This window comes from Rissa tridactyla, chromosome 7 (genome assembly GCF_028500815.1).
Source record: "Rissa tridactyla isolate bRisTri1 chromosome 7, bRisTri1.patW.cur.20221130, whole genome shotgun sequence".
Classification (NCBI taxonomy): Eukaryota; Metazoa; Chordata; class Aves; order Charadriiformes; family Laridae; genus Rissa; species Rissa tridactyla.
In genome coordinates this window covers 21,382,601-21,397,105 of record NC_071472.1, presented here as the reverse complement: position 1 = coordinate 21,397,105, position 14,505 = coordinate 21,382,601, and the positions used below count along the sequence as shown (strand labels likewise).

The window sequence follows — 14,505 nt, the reverse complement described above, 5'->3', positions numbered from 1 at the left end:
ATGAATACATTTTATGACATGAAGGAAAGAGGCAGATCAGTTTGCCTAAGTGGTTGCAGATTCTAAAAATGGACTTATATTAGAGAAATTTTTTTTTTAAACATTTTTCTTTCTTGCAATATTAATATTTTTCAGATATCTTCCGAGTATTACTATGAATTCATACATTGAAATCAGTGGTTATTGAATTGAAAATAGCTAGTTTGGAATAACTTTGGTTGTATAAGGTGAGATGGATATGAAAAATTCAATCCCTAGATCTGAACAGATATTCGGTCTGTATTCCGTTGGTGTTTGTTTTAGTCTTTTACAAGCTATAGAGAAAGAAACAACTTATTAATGAAGGATATGGCAAGTTTTCCCAGTGACTAACTGTTGTATTGCCACAGTTTCCTGCTGAGAAGTATCAGGGGTGAAACGTACCATAGGTCTAATTTATTCAGTCTCAGAGCTATTAATAATTCAGAAATGTTTCAGTTCTTATTGATGTTTAACATTGTAAATGGACAAATAGTGTATGTACTGTTAGTGTCTACACAGGAAATTACTTGAGAGGAGAAGGAATACTAGATTTTTAATTGTTGACTGGAGCAGATGCTTTCTAGATTAACCCATTTTCCTAAGAACTTTCTAGATTTGTATTATAGCCTGCTTCTTGTTTTGCAAACAATCAGAGAATAGTAATGTTGAAGTAGCAGGGATAAAACCTGCTTATTTTCTGTAGAAACTGTAACAGTATGAAGGCTGCATCATTGAATAATGACAATATTGTAGTTAATAATGTCAGTCTTAATTTATATAGTAAAATTCAATATTCCTAAAAAAAGACATATTCTTTTATATACACATGTGCACAAAAAAAGAACATAGCAAAGAAAATATTTGTAGATTTGCTTATGAGTCATCCAATTTGATCATTTGCCTAATTGAATTCACTGTACATCTTAAGCCAACTGTCATGGTAGTAACTTCTTATTTTTAATTTATTTTCATACATGTGAGACTTATATGGCTAGTCAGACTTCTTAGTAATTTCATCTGGCTTCTTTAGTATGCTGAAAACTTTTTATTTAAGTTATTCATATAGCATTATGAAATGTGCCATAGTACGGAGATCGTTGAAAACAATATTGTAAAAATTCATTTTTATGTTATGGAATATAGAGTAGTGAGAGCAGATGTGTTGTTTCTAACTCTAAAAAATATGAAGATAAATATGCTATGTCTGTGTGGGAGACATTTCCTCAGTATTGAGGGTTTGTTACTGTATGGCTTGCGTCTAAGCTTGACATCATTTTTTTAAAAGTTAAAATAAACATTTTATAGATTCCTATAGAAAATATAAATGTGTTCATGCTTTTCTTTTTAAGCCCAGTGGACTTAAGCTGAAATACTCAAACACGTACATGTAAAATAATGTAGGATTAGATTTACTACAACTTGGTGGAGAATGTATTGGAGCAGCAATCTGTTTACATGTCAAATGTAGAAAATGGAGTAATAAAAGAGATGTAGTGTTTCTAAAATGACGTAAATATGACCCTGAGGCTTTTCTTTGTATACATATTAAAAATATATTTTAAAAGATCATTTACAAAGTATTTTTGCTCATTCAACCATATTCCATAAGAATATGTTAACATTTACATTAGTATCATGTTGTTATTGGCTCATTCCTGGACCCAGGAGTTTCCTTCTAGTGCTGTGCTACTAGATAGTCAGTGGTATGCAGCAGTTGTCTGTCATCTTTCATTTATAACTTGCTTTTTCTGTCCTGCTTGATCGAAAGAGTCTCTATTCAGGCTTACATGCACAATATAGCCATGTTGGATTAGGAGCCTATTTCTTAATAGCAAGCTGAGAAACAGGGTTTTTTTTATGCGTTGTTTTTTACTGTTGGTTGTTTTTTTTGAGGGAAGCGCATGGGAGCATATAAAGACCTTTGTGGGGTGTTTTTTTGGGGGGAGGGGTGTCAGGTTTAGTTTCTTCAGGATTTATGTTCTTTCTTGTTTTCTGATTTTGATTTGTTATTACCTCTTAGTTCGTAATACAGAAGCCAACAAGATTGCAGAAAAGAGAGGGTGAACATTTAAGTCATTAAACCAAACCATCTGTCTTCGTAATTTTTTTTCACTCCACTTCTTTCTTGGATAAACTGATTTCCATGAGGTAATGATATAAGTGGTATCAGTTTGCTCCACAATACTACAGAGTTTATATATTTGCAGTACTTCTTAAAAGTCATGACAAGAAAATATAGTCACTGAACTGCAACTCAAGATTTGTTTAATAGGTGTGGGGTTTTTTCCAAGCATGTGTCGTGATTAGGCTGCTAGGGTAAATCATTAATAGGAGAGATTCCTGTTTTGATTGGAAGAGAACTTTTTTCTGTTTTATGTTAACACTGAAAGATGTGCTGCAGTCATTGGCTATGGTGTTTCTAGAGAGAAATACTGGAGTTCATCTTAGCCCTAAGGATGCCACTTAAGCCTTGCTGAATAAACCAGTGGAATATGAACATGCAAGCAGAAAGTTTGGTGTTCATTCTGATAGCATCGGTAACAACTCAGAAAAACTGCCATAAGGCCATAGTGGTATTTTGTAAAATGAACAGTCATGAACTTTTACATATTATAGACTTCTGAAGAGTAAATTTAGCCTAAATGCATAGACAGACACAACAGTTAGTGACATTTGTCAAGTACATGTTTGATAACAAGTAGTTTCTGCAGGCATTGTATTCATCACCTTCTGAGTCTACATTCATAAAGTTGACTAGAAAACTATTTTTCAAGTTTTCTAAAGTCTTTCTCTAAGTAATGAGAGCATCCTCCAAAAGACTAGCTGCCTTGTCTTATTCTCTGGGAGTGGCTCCTCTTTCTTTTTGTTGACATGTTTGTTTCTGCCTATTTTGTTTCTGAAGATAGTCATCAAACCATGAAGTTGCATGAGTATTTCTTAAACTGCCAGGTATGGCCCTACTTGTTCATAGGCGTGATGGACTGGTCAGTGTTGTGGAAATGTGCTTAAAAACCTGTATTGTATTTAGCCAATAAAAGGCAGCATGACTGTAACAGGGCAGCATCATGTGTACAGCTCCTGTTATATTTAATTTTAAGATAGATGTTGTTCTAATGGCTGTAGATCTTGCTCTCATCTCTTCAGACTCTAGAAGAGTTTGTGCAACTGTCTAACCATTTTAGATGATAACCGAGTGTGTGTAGCCTGACTACATATAGCTGCATATGTATTAACTGTTTGCATAACACAATACAGAAAAGGCAGATTTTATAGAAGTGCAGTCCTTAGACTCTGTTACAACACAGACAGTATTGGTTAATATACCATACAGAAATGGGTTCTTTGGGGGAAACCTACTGTGTAATTTAATACTGCTATCACCTTGGTGTAGGAAAAAGCCCCTGATAGTAAGAACTTTCCTTGACTTGGAAAAAAAACAGACATGACTGCTCACACTAAGGAAATCCTTGTGAATTTTCAACTTACAAATATAAAGAAGCAGATAATAATTTTTATTTCTGAAATAAAGAATTTATTTCAGAAAAAATTTCTCCCTCTGCCCCCCGCCTTTAATTTCTGAAAAACAGATGTGTAAGGTAAATAAATGACCTAAGGGTACCAAATAATACCTGCATTACTTTAGCTCTTAGGTAAAAATGTACCTTATGGAAAAGGATCCTGGTGTCCTTCCTTGTAAGACTGACCTCTCTCCCTTTTTGCTGGTGCATCTTCCCTGGGTATTTAGAGCCACAGATGCTGTCCAGCTTCTGAAGGAAAAGTACCTGTTGAGACACAGCGGGTTCTCAGTCCAAGCATGGCTGGGCAGATCCTCAGGGTCACTGGTGCTATGGATTTGAGAAGGATTTGCTGGAGAAGTCTAAACAACAATCATACCTTTCATTTGAGAATGGTGAATCGTTTTAAGGTGGCATGGGTGAAGTTATTCATTTTTTAATAAATAAAGGAAGACTTGGCATTCTCAGGCTTTCTATTCCAGAGAAACAAATTTTATGTTTTCCTAAAGTGCTTTGTGGCTGACAGGAAAAATGCCTGATTGCTATAGCTATTTATTAGGAAATTTCTCATCTGTTCACTAGCCTTTGCAAAGACCCCTTTTTTGTATCTTTTATCATAGTAAAGAGTATTTGTTAAGGACTCGGAAGCTGTTGAAGCTCAGCTGAAAAAGCAGGGATTTGAAGTCAGTGCATACCCTTGAGTAGCTAATTTTGAGGAAGAGATGGCTTGTGTAATGTTAGGTTGGATGTCCATGAGCATTTAGTTTCTGTTGGAAAATTGTTAAAAAATAGAAAATTTTCTCAACTAACATTAAGTTGATGTAAAAATTACCTAGAAGTTAACATAGAAGAGGTAGATTTCTGTGATTCATGGTGTCATGTGTTAATTCAAACTGACTTTGGAGCTGTTACACTTCATGAAAAAGTATGTCACCAATTTTTTTTCCCTCCCAGACAACCCCTGCTATTGAGCTCATACTGTCATCAGAAAAAAAGTTGTGTCTTTAGCCAGCTCTCACCTCCTGTGTAGAACAGGTGCAGTCTGTGACATTTTTGGTGACAGAAGCCTACAGCCAAATGGAGCACCTTATCTACATCTGCTTCAGTGTTTTTTCTCTTGGGAACTGGGACTCATGGCACCCTGACCAGTATTCACAATATTTCTGTACTGGCTGTCTGTGGCACCACCTGTTTTGGTCAGGGGGCTGCAGGGGTGACCTCTGTGAGGAGAGGCCGGGGCTGCCCCGTGCCGGACACAGCCGGTTCCGGCCGGCTCTGACGGACCCACCCCAGGGCACAGCTGGGCCCCGCAGCCAAAATGGCGGCACCTGTGGGAAAACATATGCACAAAAGAACAAAACACCACATGTCAGTGTGAGGAAAAAAGTGTGAGAAAAAGCCCTGTGAACATCAAGGTCAGTGAAGGAGGAGGGGCTCCAGGTGCTGGAGCAGGGATTCCCGTGAAGCCTGTGGGACAGGCCATGGTGAAGCAGGTGTTTCCCTGCAGCCCATGGAGGAACGTGCCAGAGCAGATGTGCACACTGCAGCCTGTGAAGGACACAGCGCTGGGTGGGTGGGTATTTCGTGAAGGAAATGTGGCATGTTGAGAGCCCATGTTGGAGCGGTCATCCTGAAGCCCTGCAGCCTGTGGGAAGGACCCATGCTGGAGCAGGGGAAAAATGTGAAGTGGAAGAAGCGGCAGAGAGGAACTTCAGTGGTCTGACCTCAGCCCCTCATTCCACATCTCCCTCATGCTCGGGGAGGGAAGAGGTATAGGAGTTGAGAAAGAATGAGTGAAGTTGAGCCTGGAAAAAAGGGGCAAGGGAGGGGGGAAGTTCTTTTAGATTTTGTCTTTGTTTCTCACCATCCAAATCTATTGTAATTGGCAATAAATAATTTTTCACTAAGCCGAGTCTTTTTTGCCCGTGACAGTAATTGGTAAGTGATCTCCCTGTATTTATCTTGACGCATGCGCTTTTTCACTTTATTCTCCCCTACCACATTTCCTTTGGAGGAGCAGGAGTGAGAGAGCAGCTGGCCAGACGTCTGCAGCTGGCCAAGGTCGACAACGACTCCAACACTTACCAGTGTCAGCAAGCAGGACTGGGTTCCATTTTGTCTCTGTTCATAAAATTGGTCTGTTTTGAAGATAACTGCGCCCATGGGTGTTAACTACACTCTCACTGTAGAAAATAGAAGCCTAAAAAGAAGTGATCTGTTGGAAACTTATTATTTGTTGTAATTTAGTCCGTTTATTATTTTTAGGTCTTTTGAAAATATATCTGGCCTCAGAGAGAGTACTGTAACTTTGGGGAGAGTATGCTGTGTTTCTTGTACAAATCTAAACCCCTTCATCCATTGTAACTGCCTTAATTTTGGAACGTAGCACCACCAAAGTTACAATTGAAAATCAGGAAGACGCAAGTCAGGAAAGCCAAAAAGGGAAAGACTAATCTTCAGTGCAGTTTCTTTCTGCTTGTGCATATGGCTTCAAATACAAAATTCATGTATGTAGTACCTGTCCAATAGTGTAATATAAACATGAGTTCAGCAAGCATAGTATAAACCACCAGATGGAGTAGTGTTGCCATCAGAAATGAAAAGAGTGATAGAAAGGGCATGTTTTTTCTTTCTACTTTTGTAAAATAAGTTGCAGGTTTTTTTAAGATTCTATGCCAACTTGATGTATAAATCCATATGTCAGAACTTGTAACCGTTGACTGCAGTACACAGCTGTGTTAACATGTTTCTTTTTCACAATACAGTGTGTTTAAATTTAAGGTTTAGGCTAGGGAAAGCGAGAATGTTATTCCTTTTTTCTTGTTGTGAGGTTTGTATTAACCTGAGTTCACAAACTGTATGCAAATTTGGTCTTTTTTTTCCCCTTTCATTTTTTTCTTTATCTCATAACTGGTATCTGTTTGCTATGTCATTACTTTAGGAAAGCTATGATATCTAATTTTCTATGAAGTATCTGACAATTAATTTAAATACTTCTTGCTACAGTGTTTTAGAATTAGAAGAGAGGCAGATGATGACTATGCCAAAAGCTTTTATTTGGATATTTTTGTTGCTGTTGCCTTCTATTTTCTGTTTCTTTTTTTCTTATGTTCTCCTAGGATCTTGCACAAGAGCATATCAACATTTAAAATTTGCAGAATGAAAAGATGGCACGGGCAATGCTGGTACCACCGGGATCTGACAGCTTCTTCTATTTCACCAAAGAATCTCTTGCAGCTATTGAAAAACGTATTGCTGATGAAAAATCTCATTGTGACAAAGATGAGCATAAAGATGATGATGGTCATGAAGACAATCACCCAAAGCCAAGTAATGACTTGGAGGCAGGAAAGACACTGCCATTTATATATGGTGATATTCCTCCAGGAATGGTGTCAGAGCCCCTGGAGGACCTGGATCCATATTATATCAATAAAAAAGTAAGTGTTTTACTCCTCTTGAACTATAAAGTGATAAATACTCTGTTGTGGAGATAGATAGAAGCCCTGGCTGAAAGTATTATGCAGTATGCGTTAACTAGTAATACGCTATGAATATCACTGTAACTCTTCTGCTTAATTCGCTTTTTTTTTTTTTTAAAAAGAACTTTTCTTTTAATGTCTAAGGATTCCTTATGATGATATTTTGAGTTGGTGGATTTTGCATTAGATGTCCTTTAATCTCTTCAAATCTGATTGAATGCTGAAGCATTGGAAAAATTCCTCTGTGTCTGGCTACTCTGTTCCTGAGGTTTCTAGGAAACATAGACAGTACCTGAGATCTAGTTTAGCAGGGTAGTCTTTGTACAAAGTGCTCGCTCAGTCATCTGCCAAAACAATCGAGTGTCAAATATTCCTTGAAATCTTATAGAAATGTATGTTTTACAAAAAGTTAAACGTTAAACTCTATTTGACTAGGGAGGAACATAAGTAAAAAAATAATAAATTATTATTATCACATATGGCTCCAAGTGATATGATTTCTGTGAACTGGTAGCAGCTTGTGTCACTTACAGATATGAATTTTTTATGCTAGAGTTTGCTTCAACATCACTGCAACTGTTCTGAGTCTCATGGGAAGGATTTGATTTTTCTGGCCAGTTACAGTTTTCCTGATATTTTAGTCATCAGGATGATTTTAATACCAATTCATAGAATCATAGAATGTGTTGGGTTGGAAGGGACCTTTAAAGGCCATCTAGTCCAACCCCCCTGCAGTAAGTAGGGACATCTTCAATGAGATCAGGTTGCTCAGAGCCTCATCCAGCCTGGCCTTGAATGTCTCCAGGGATGGGGCCTCCACCACCTCTCTGGACAACCTGTGCCAGTGTCTCACCAACCTCATCGTAAAGAACTTCATCCTAAGGCAAGCAAGGAGAGGCGGGGGTGTGGCCCTGTATGTTAAGGAGTGTTATGAATGCTTTGCACTAAATGATGGTGATAATGAGACTGAATGTTTATGGGTAAGAATCAGGGGCAGGGCTAACAAGGCGGATATCGTAGTAGGAGTCTGTTATAGACTGCCCAATCAGGATGAGGAGGCAGATGAAATAGTCTATAAACGGCTGGGAGAAGTCTCAAGATCGCGAGCTCTTGTCCTCGTGGGGGACTTCAATTTGCCGGACATCTGCTGCGAATACAATATAGCAGGGAGGGAACAGTCTAGAAGGTTCCTGGAACGTACTGGGGATAACTTCCTGACACAGCTAGTGAGAGAGCCAACTAGGGAAGGTGCCCTGCTGGATCTGTTGTTTGTGAACAGGGAAGGTCTTGTGGGGGATGTGAAGGTTGGAGGCTGTCTTGGGAACAGTGACCATGAAATGATACAGCTTTCGATTCTGCGAGAAGCAAGGAGAGGGGTCAGCAGAACTGCTACCTTGGACTTCCGGAGGGCGGACTTTGGGCTTTTCAGGAGCCTGGTTGACAAAGTCCCCTGGGAGGCAGTCCTCCAGGGCAAAGGAGCCCAGGAAGCCTGGGTGATTTTCAAGAAGGAAGTCTTAAAGGCGCAGGAGCAGGCTGTCCCCATGTGCCAGAAGACAAGCCGTCGGGGAAAAAGGCCGGCCTGGCTAAACAGGGAGCTAGTGTTGCAACTTAGGGAAAAAAAGAGGATCTATGGCCTCTGGAAGGAAGGGCAGGCCACTCAAGAGGACTACAAAGAGGTAGTGAAGCTATGTAGGGAAAAAATCAGGAGGGCCAAAGCCCAGCTGGAACTAAACCTGGCTTCTGTTGTCAAGGACAACAAAGAAAGTTTCTATAAATATATTAGCAATAAGAAGAGGACTAAGGATTATCTCTGTCCTCTAGTAGATGGGGCCGGCAACATAGTGACCAAGGATGAGGGAAAGGCTGAGGTACTTAATGAAGTCTTTGCCTCAGTCTTCAGCAGTAGGACCAGTTGTTCCCTGAGCACCCAGCCCCCTGCAGGGATGGGGAGCAGAATGAAGCCCCTGTAATCCAAAGGGAAACGGTGAGGGACCTGCTTCAGCACCTGGAGGTGCACAAATCTATGGGGCCGGACGGGACCCACCCAAGGGTATTAGAAGAGCTGGCGGAAGTGCTCGCCAGGCCACTTTGCATCATTTATGAGCAGTCCTGGACAACCGGGGAGGTCCCAGCTGACTGGAGGTTAGCAAATGTGACACCCATCCACAAGAAGGGCCGGAAGGAGGATCCGGGGAACTACAGGCCAGTCAGTCTGACCTCGGTGCCTGGGAAGGTCATGGAACAGATCCTCCTCAGTGCCGTTACACGGCACACGCAGGAGAACAGGGTGATCAGGCCCAGTCAGCATGGGTTTGTGAAGGGCAGGTCATGCCTATCAAACCTAATATCCTTCTGTGATAAGGTGACCCACTTAGTGGATGAGGGAAAAGCTGCGGATGTTATCTACTTGGATTTTTGCAAAGCTTTTGACACCGTTTCCCACAGCATTCTCCTGGAGAAACTGGCTGCTCATGGCCTGGACAGGTGTACTCTTCGCTGGATAAAAAACTGTCTGGATGGCCGTGCCCAGAGAGTGGTGGTAAATGGAGTTAAATCCAGTTGGTGTCCGGTCCCAAGTGGTGTCCCCCAGGGCTCGGTGCTGGGGCCGGTTCTCTTTAATATCTTTATCAATGATCTGGATGAAGGGATCGAATGCACCCTCAGTAAGTTCGCAGATGACACTAAGCTGGGCGGGTGTGTTGATCTGCTTGAGGGTAGGTTGGCTCTGCAGAGGGATCTGGACAGGCTGGACCGATGGGCTGAGACCAATGGTATGAGGTTCAACAAGGCCAAGTGCCGGGTCCTGCACCTGGGTCACAACAACCCCATGCAGCGCTACAGGATTGGGGCAGAGTGGCTCGAAAGCAGCCCGGCAGAAAAGGACCTGGGGGTGTTGGTTGACAGCCGGCTGAATATGAGCCAGCAGCTCATATTGGCTCTTGGCCAGGTGGCCAAGAAGGCCAACAGCATCCTAGCCTGTATCAGGAACAGTGTGGTGAGCCGGACTAGGGAAGTGATCATCCCCCTGTACTCGGCACTGGTGAGGCCCCACCTCGAGTACTGCGTTCAGTTTTGGGCCCCTCGCTACAAGAGGGACATTGAGGCGTTGGAGCGTGTCCAGAGAAGGGCTACAAAGCTGGTGAGGGGTCTGGAGGACAAACCTTATGAAGAACGACTGAGGGAGCTGGGGTTGTTTAGCTTGGAGAAGAGGAGGCTGAGGGGAGACCTTATCACCCTCTACAACTACCTGAAAGGAGGTTGTAGAGAGATGGGGGCTGACCTCTTCTCCCTGGTGACAAGTGATAGGATGAGAGGAAACGGGTTCAAGTTACGTCAGGGGAGGTTTAGATTGGATATTAGGAAACATTTTTTCACTGAAAGGGTTATTAAACATTGGAATAGGCTGCCCAGGGATGTGGTGGATTCACCATCCCTGGAGGTGTTTAAAAAAAGGGTAGATGGGGCACTTAGGGACATGGTTTAGAAGTGGCTTTTGTCAGGGTAGGTTAAAGGTTGGACTCGATGATCTTAAAGGTCCCTTCCAACCTCAGCAATTCTATGATTCTAATGTCTAACCTAAACCTACCCTGCTCCAGTTTAAAACCGTTGCCCCTTGTCCTATCGTTACATGCCCTTGCAAACAGCCCCTCCCCAGCTTTCCTGTAGGCCCCCTTCAGGTACTGGTAGGCCACCATAAGGTCTGCCTGGAGCCTTCTCTTCTCTAGGCTGAACAACCCCAACTCTCTCAGCCTGTCTTCATAGGAGAGGTGCTCCAGCCCTCTGATCGTCTTCATGGCCCTCCTCTGGAACTGTTCCAACAGGTCCATGTCCTTGTGCTGAGGACTCCACAACTGGACGCAGTACTCCAGGTGGGGTCTCACGAGAGCAGAGGGGCAGGATCACCTCCCTTGACCTGCTGGCCACAGTTCTTTTGATGCAGCCCAGGATGCGATTGGCCTTCTGGGCTGCAAGTGCACATTGTTGGCTCACGCCCAGCTTTTCATCCACCATCATCCCCGAGTTCTTTTCCGCAGGGCTGCTCTCTATCACATCATCCCTCAGCTTGTATTGATAACGAGGATTGTCCCGACTAATTCCCTAGCAAGCAGTCCCTACCTGCACTGCCCCATGAGGAATGTGAAGACAGTACACTGGTAGGACAATTTGAGGTCACATGCTCTCAATAATAGTATGTGACAGAGCAAGGAAGTTCTTGAAAGTTTCTGCATTGTTCCTCTCAGAATCACTTTAAATATGCATGGATGCAGAGTTTTCCCAGAAATCTTATATAAATGCTGTGGTTTTGGTTAATGTAAAAGAGGATTTGTGGCTCAGTATCAGTTCAACAAAACGGTATAAAAGTAACATTCGTGTGAGTAGCCCCACATTCAGTTCTCACATAGGACTAAGTGTAAAGACTAAAACTGTGTACTTTGTGTTTCAATATTGTGTCTCTGTTATAGGCCCAGTATAGACTTGAAGACAAAGCCTGAATTTATATATATGTACTGTAATGCGACTCAGTTTCTTTTGTAGATGTAAGGATAACAAAAGGAGAAAAGGGCAAGGATGATGACTTTGCCAAGTACAGACAAAGAAATGATGTTTTTATGTAGGCATGAGAAGTGGAATGATGTTCAGAATGAAGGCAAAATTGGGTTTACATTAAAAAGTCAGTACAAAATAAGCAGTGAGTTGTTATTTTATTGTGTAAATCAATAAAGTTCTTGTTGAATTAAAAACATAGAGCAGGTTCTTGAAATGAAGTACTGGATAATCAACAGATTAGTATCTTGCATGTAAGTGAGCGACCAAAGAGCTATATTATCTCTCTAAGAAGCAACTAAGTTGAAGCAGTGGGTTTCTTTAGTACAGAATGTGGAAGACTTCCAATCAGATGTAGTTTTTTCAGTTATTTTAGTTTTTGTTGTTTCAACTTCACAAACACTACTGTCAAATGATGTATTTCCTTTACAATAGAATATCATTAGGTAACAGAAAGACTCAATGTTAAAACTTGTTTATTTGCATATATTTCCAGATATTAGATATATTTTGGGAGATAATAAAAAAATAACAAAATGTAGATAGAATCAAGGTTTCATTAGATGACATTTTCATTGTGTGTTGTTCTAGTCAAAATCACAAATGATTGCAAAAATGGTGCTAGTCATAATTGTGCAGGCAATAAAGGCAGAAAGCCTTTAAAAGACAAGGATGACATAAATCAGAAGCAGTTTTAAAGAGCTGAAATGGTTAAATAGTTGCTTGTAAGTGTCCAAAAATGGTTAATTATGCGCTTCATTTTCCATTGCTGGGTTTGATCTGAAGTACAAGTAAGGTAGCTGGATTAATTTTTAATGTTAAAAATGACACATTTTTAATTATATTTTTAATGTAATTACATAATCCTGGCAAATGCTAACATGAAGATGTTTAAGAGCACAGAGACAAAGAAGGTATGGTGCTCGGTTTTCATTGCTCAGGTAAAAATTTAGAATCTGATATTTGCTTTTATAATTCTACTGAAAATAAATTTGGCTACTTACATCTGTGTAAGCGCAGCCTCCATTTATGGCATACATATCCTTAATTCCCTATTTCCTACCCCCCCCTTTTTTTTTTAAAGACATTTATAGTATTGAATAAAGGGAAGACAATCTTCAGGTTCAGTGCCACACCTGCCTTGTACCTTTTATCTCCTTTCAATATTATTAGAAGAATAGCTATTAAGATTTTGGTGCATTCATATCCTTTTCAAGTCATTTGTCAAAAATTATTACTGTTTTTTTAAAATATTTAATAGTACTGTGTTCTTTGGTTTAGTGTTTAAATGTGTTCCTGCCCTTAATTCTTTCTCTCAAAATGAATCAGAGCTAAGATTTGTCACTTTAGCCCTCTGTTTAAATTCAGAGGAAGAGATGCACAGCATGCATACCTAGATTACAGAGTTAGTGGTATAGCCATCGTTATTGTGAAACATCTTTGCATTATTTATGACGTTGCTAGTAATAGTAAACTGATTTGTATCATATATGTTGTCAGTATTCTATAGCCCGGTCAATGCCTCATGTTTTGTGTGATGCAATTTCAGCATTAAAAAAGAGTGTGTTCCTTAACTACAGTCAACATTGTTCAGCATGCTCATTATGCTCACTATTTTGACAAACTGTGTATTTATGACATGGAATAACCTTCCAGAGTGGACAAAGAATGTAGAGTAAGTATACTTAAATTAGCTAATAATTTTTTAATGGTTTAAAAATGAAAAGTAAATTAAGAGACAGACGTGTAGTTTTACTTACCCTTGTGGGTAATACCAGTATTCTCCTTTTTCTAGTCTGGAGTTTGATCCTAGCTGCAAATCAAAGCAGCGTAGACCTGCAAGCTCTAGGAAGGAGAGAAGTTGGGATACTGTTAACCTTTTTCTCTGAACAAAACTCTGATTAATACTCTTGTTCAGAATGTTTGTACAAGTAATGTTTTTATGCCTTCTCCCTGTTGAGCTGTTCCTTTAGCATTTAAAAAAGGGGGGGGGGGGAGAAAATAGGCATTGAACCCGAAACTACTGGTTTTCAGTGTGGAAGATGCTTTCTGTAGTCCTGATGAAGTACCTTCATTTTGTGTAACAAAATCTAAAAATGGGACACGGATCCTCTTTAAAGAAAATACCTCTGCTGAGGACTATTGTTTGATATTCTCAAGTCTACCTGGTCAAGTAACTTTAGTAAACACTAGGTTTCACTTACCCATGAATTTTATTTCTGACATGTTGTATCATGGAATGACAACCTTTCACTTTCGTTTGGATGTTTTCTCATAGGTACACTTTCACTGGAATTTATACTTTTGAATTTCTGGTAAAAATCCTTGCAAGAGGTTTCTGCATAAATGATTTTACTTGCCTTCGTGACCCCTGGAACTGGCTTGATTTTGTTGTCATTTCCTTTGCGTAAGTATATAATTTTTTTTAAAGTAAATAACAGAACATTTTTGAACCTGTAATGATTTGTTTGGGTTATCTTAGCTCATTTAAAATGAGTTGTAGTTGAATTATGTTTCAACTTTTTCCATTTTAATATTTTATATTAATGTAGCACACACCAGAATTGGTGGTCTGTCCCACAGTACAAAAGAGAAGTTACCACTGAACAGTCAATTTTAAATAGTATTTGAACATTAAAAGCAGGGGAATCCATTTCATTTTTAATTTGCATGCAACGGAAATACTTAAGGGTGTGTTTCTTAGGGAAAACTTAATTGAAACAGGAAAATATGAATGCAAGTCTTTCATTTAAATTTGCCCCTTCCAAAAAAAGTAGTCTGGATTACAGGTCCAGGTAAGTAGTATACACTATATGTTAATGCTGAATAACTGTGATTTAATTCTACAGGTATATAACAGAATTTGTAAACCTAGGCAATGTTTCAGCTCTTCGAACTTTCAGAGTATTGAGAGCTTTGAAAACTATTTCTGTAATCCCAGG

General features: G+C 40.0%; 1 protein-coding gene across 14 annotated transcripts in view; it reads left to right on the top strand.

Annotated features, from left to right (window-relative positions):
- Window positions 1-6,697: 6,697 nt before the first annotated feature.
- LOC128913000 (sodium channel protein type 2 subunit alpha-like) overlaps window positions 6,698-14,505 on the top strand; it is a 50,688-nt gene continuing 42,880 nt past the window's right edge. For 7 of the 14 annotated variants that reach the window (XM_054209887.1, XM_054209885.1, XM_054209880.1 and 4 more), the window contains exons 1-5: window positions 6,704-6,976; window positions 12,648-12,766; window positions 13,149-13,238; window positions 13,842-13,970; window positions 14,413-14,504. In XM_054209887.1, the coding sequence (XP_054065862.1) occupies window positions 6,704-6,976; window positions 12,648-12,766; window positions 13,149-13,238; window positions 13,842-13,970; window positions 14,413-14,504 (703 nt within the window). Of the gene's footprint in view, window positions 6,977-12,647; window positions 12,767-13,148; window positions 13,239-13,841; window positions 13,971-14,412; window position 14,505 lie in introns of all 14 variants that reach the window. The other 7 variants (XM_054209888.1, XM_054209884.1, XM_054209886.1 and 4 more) reach the window with 2 other exon arrangements.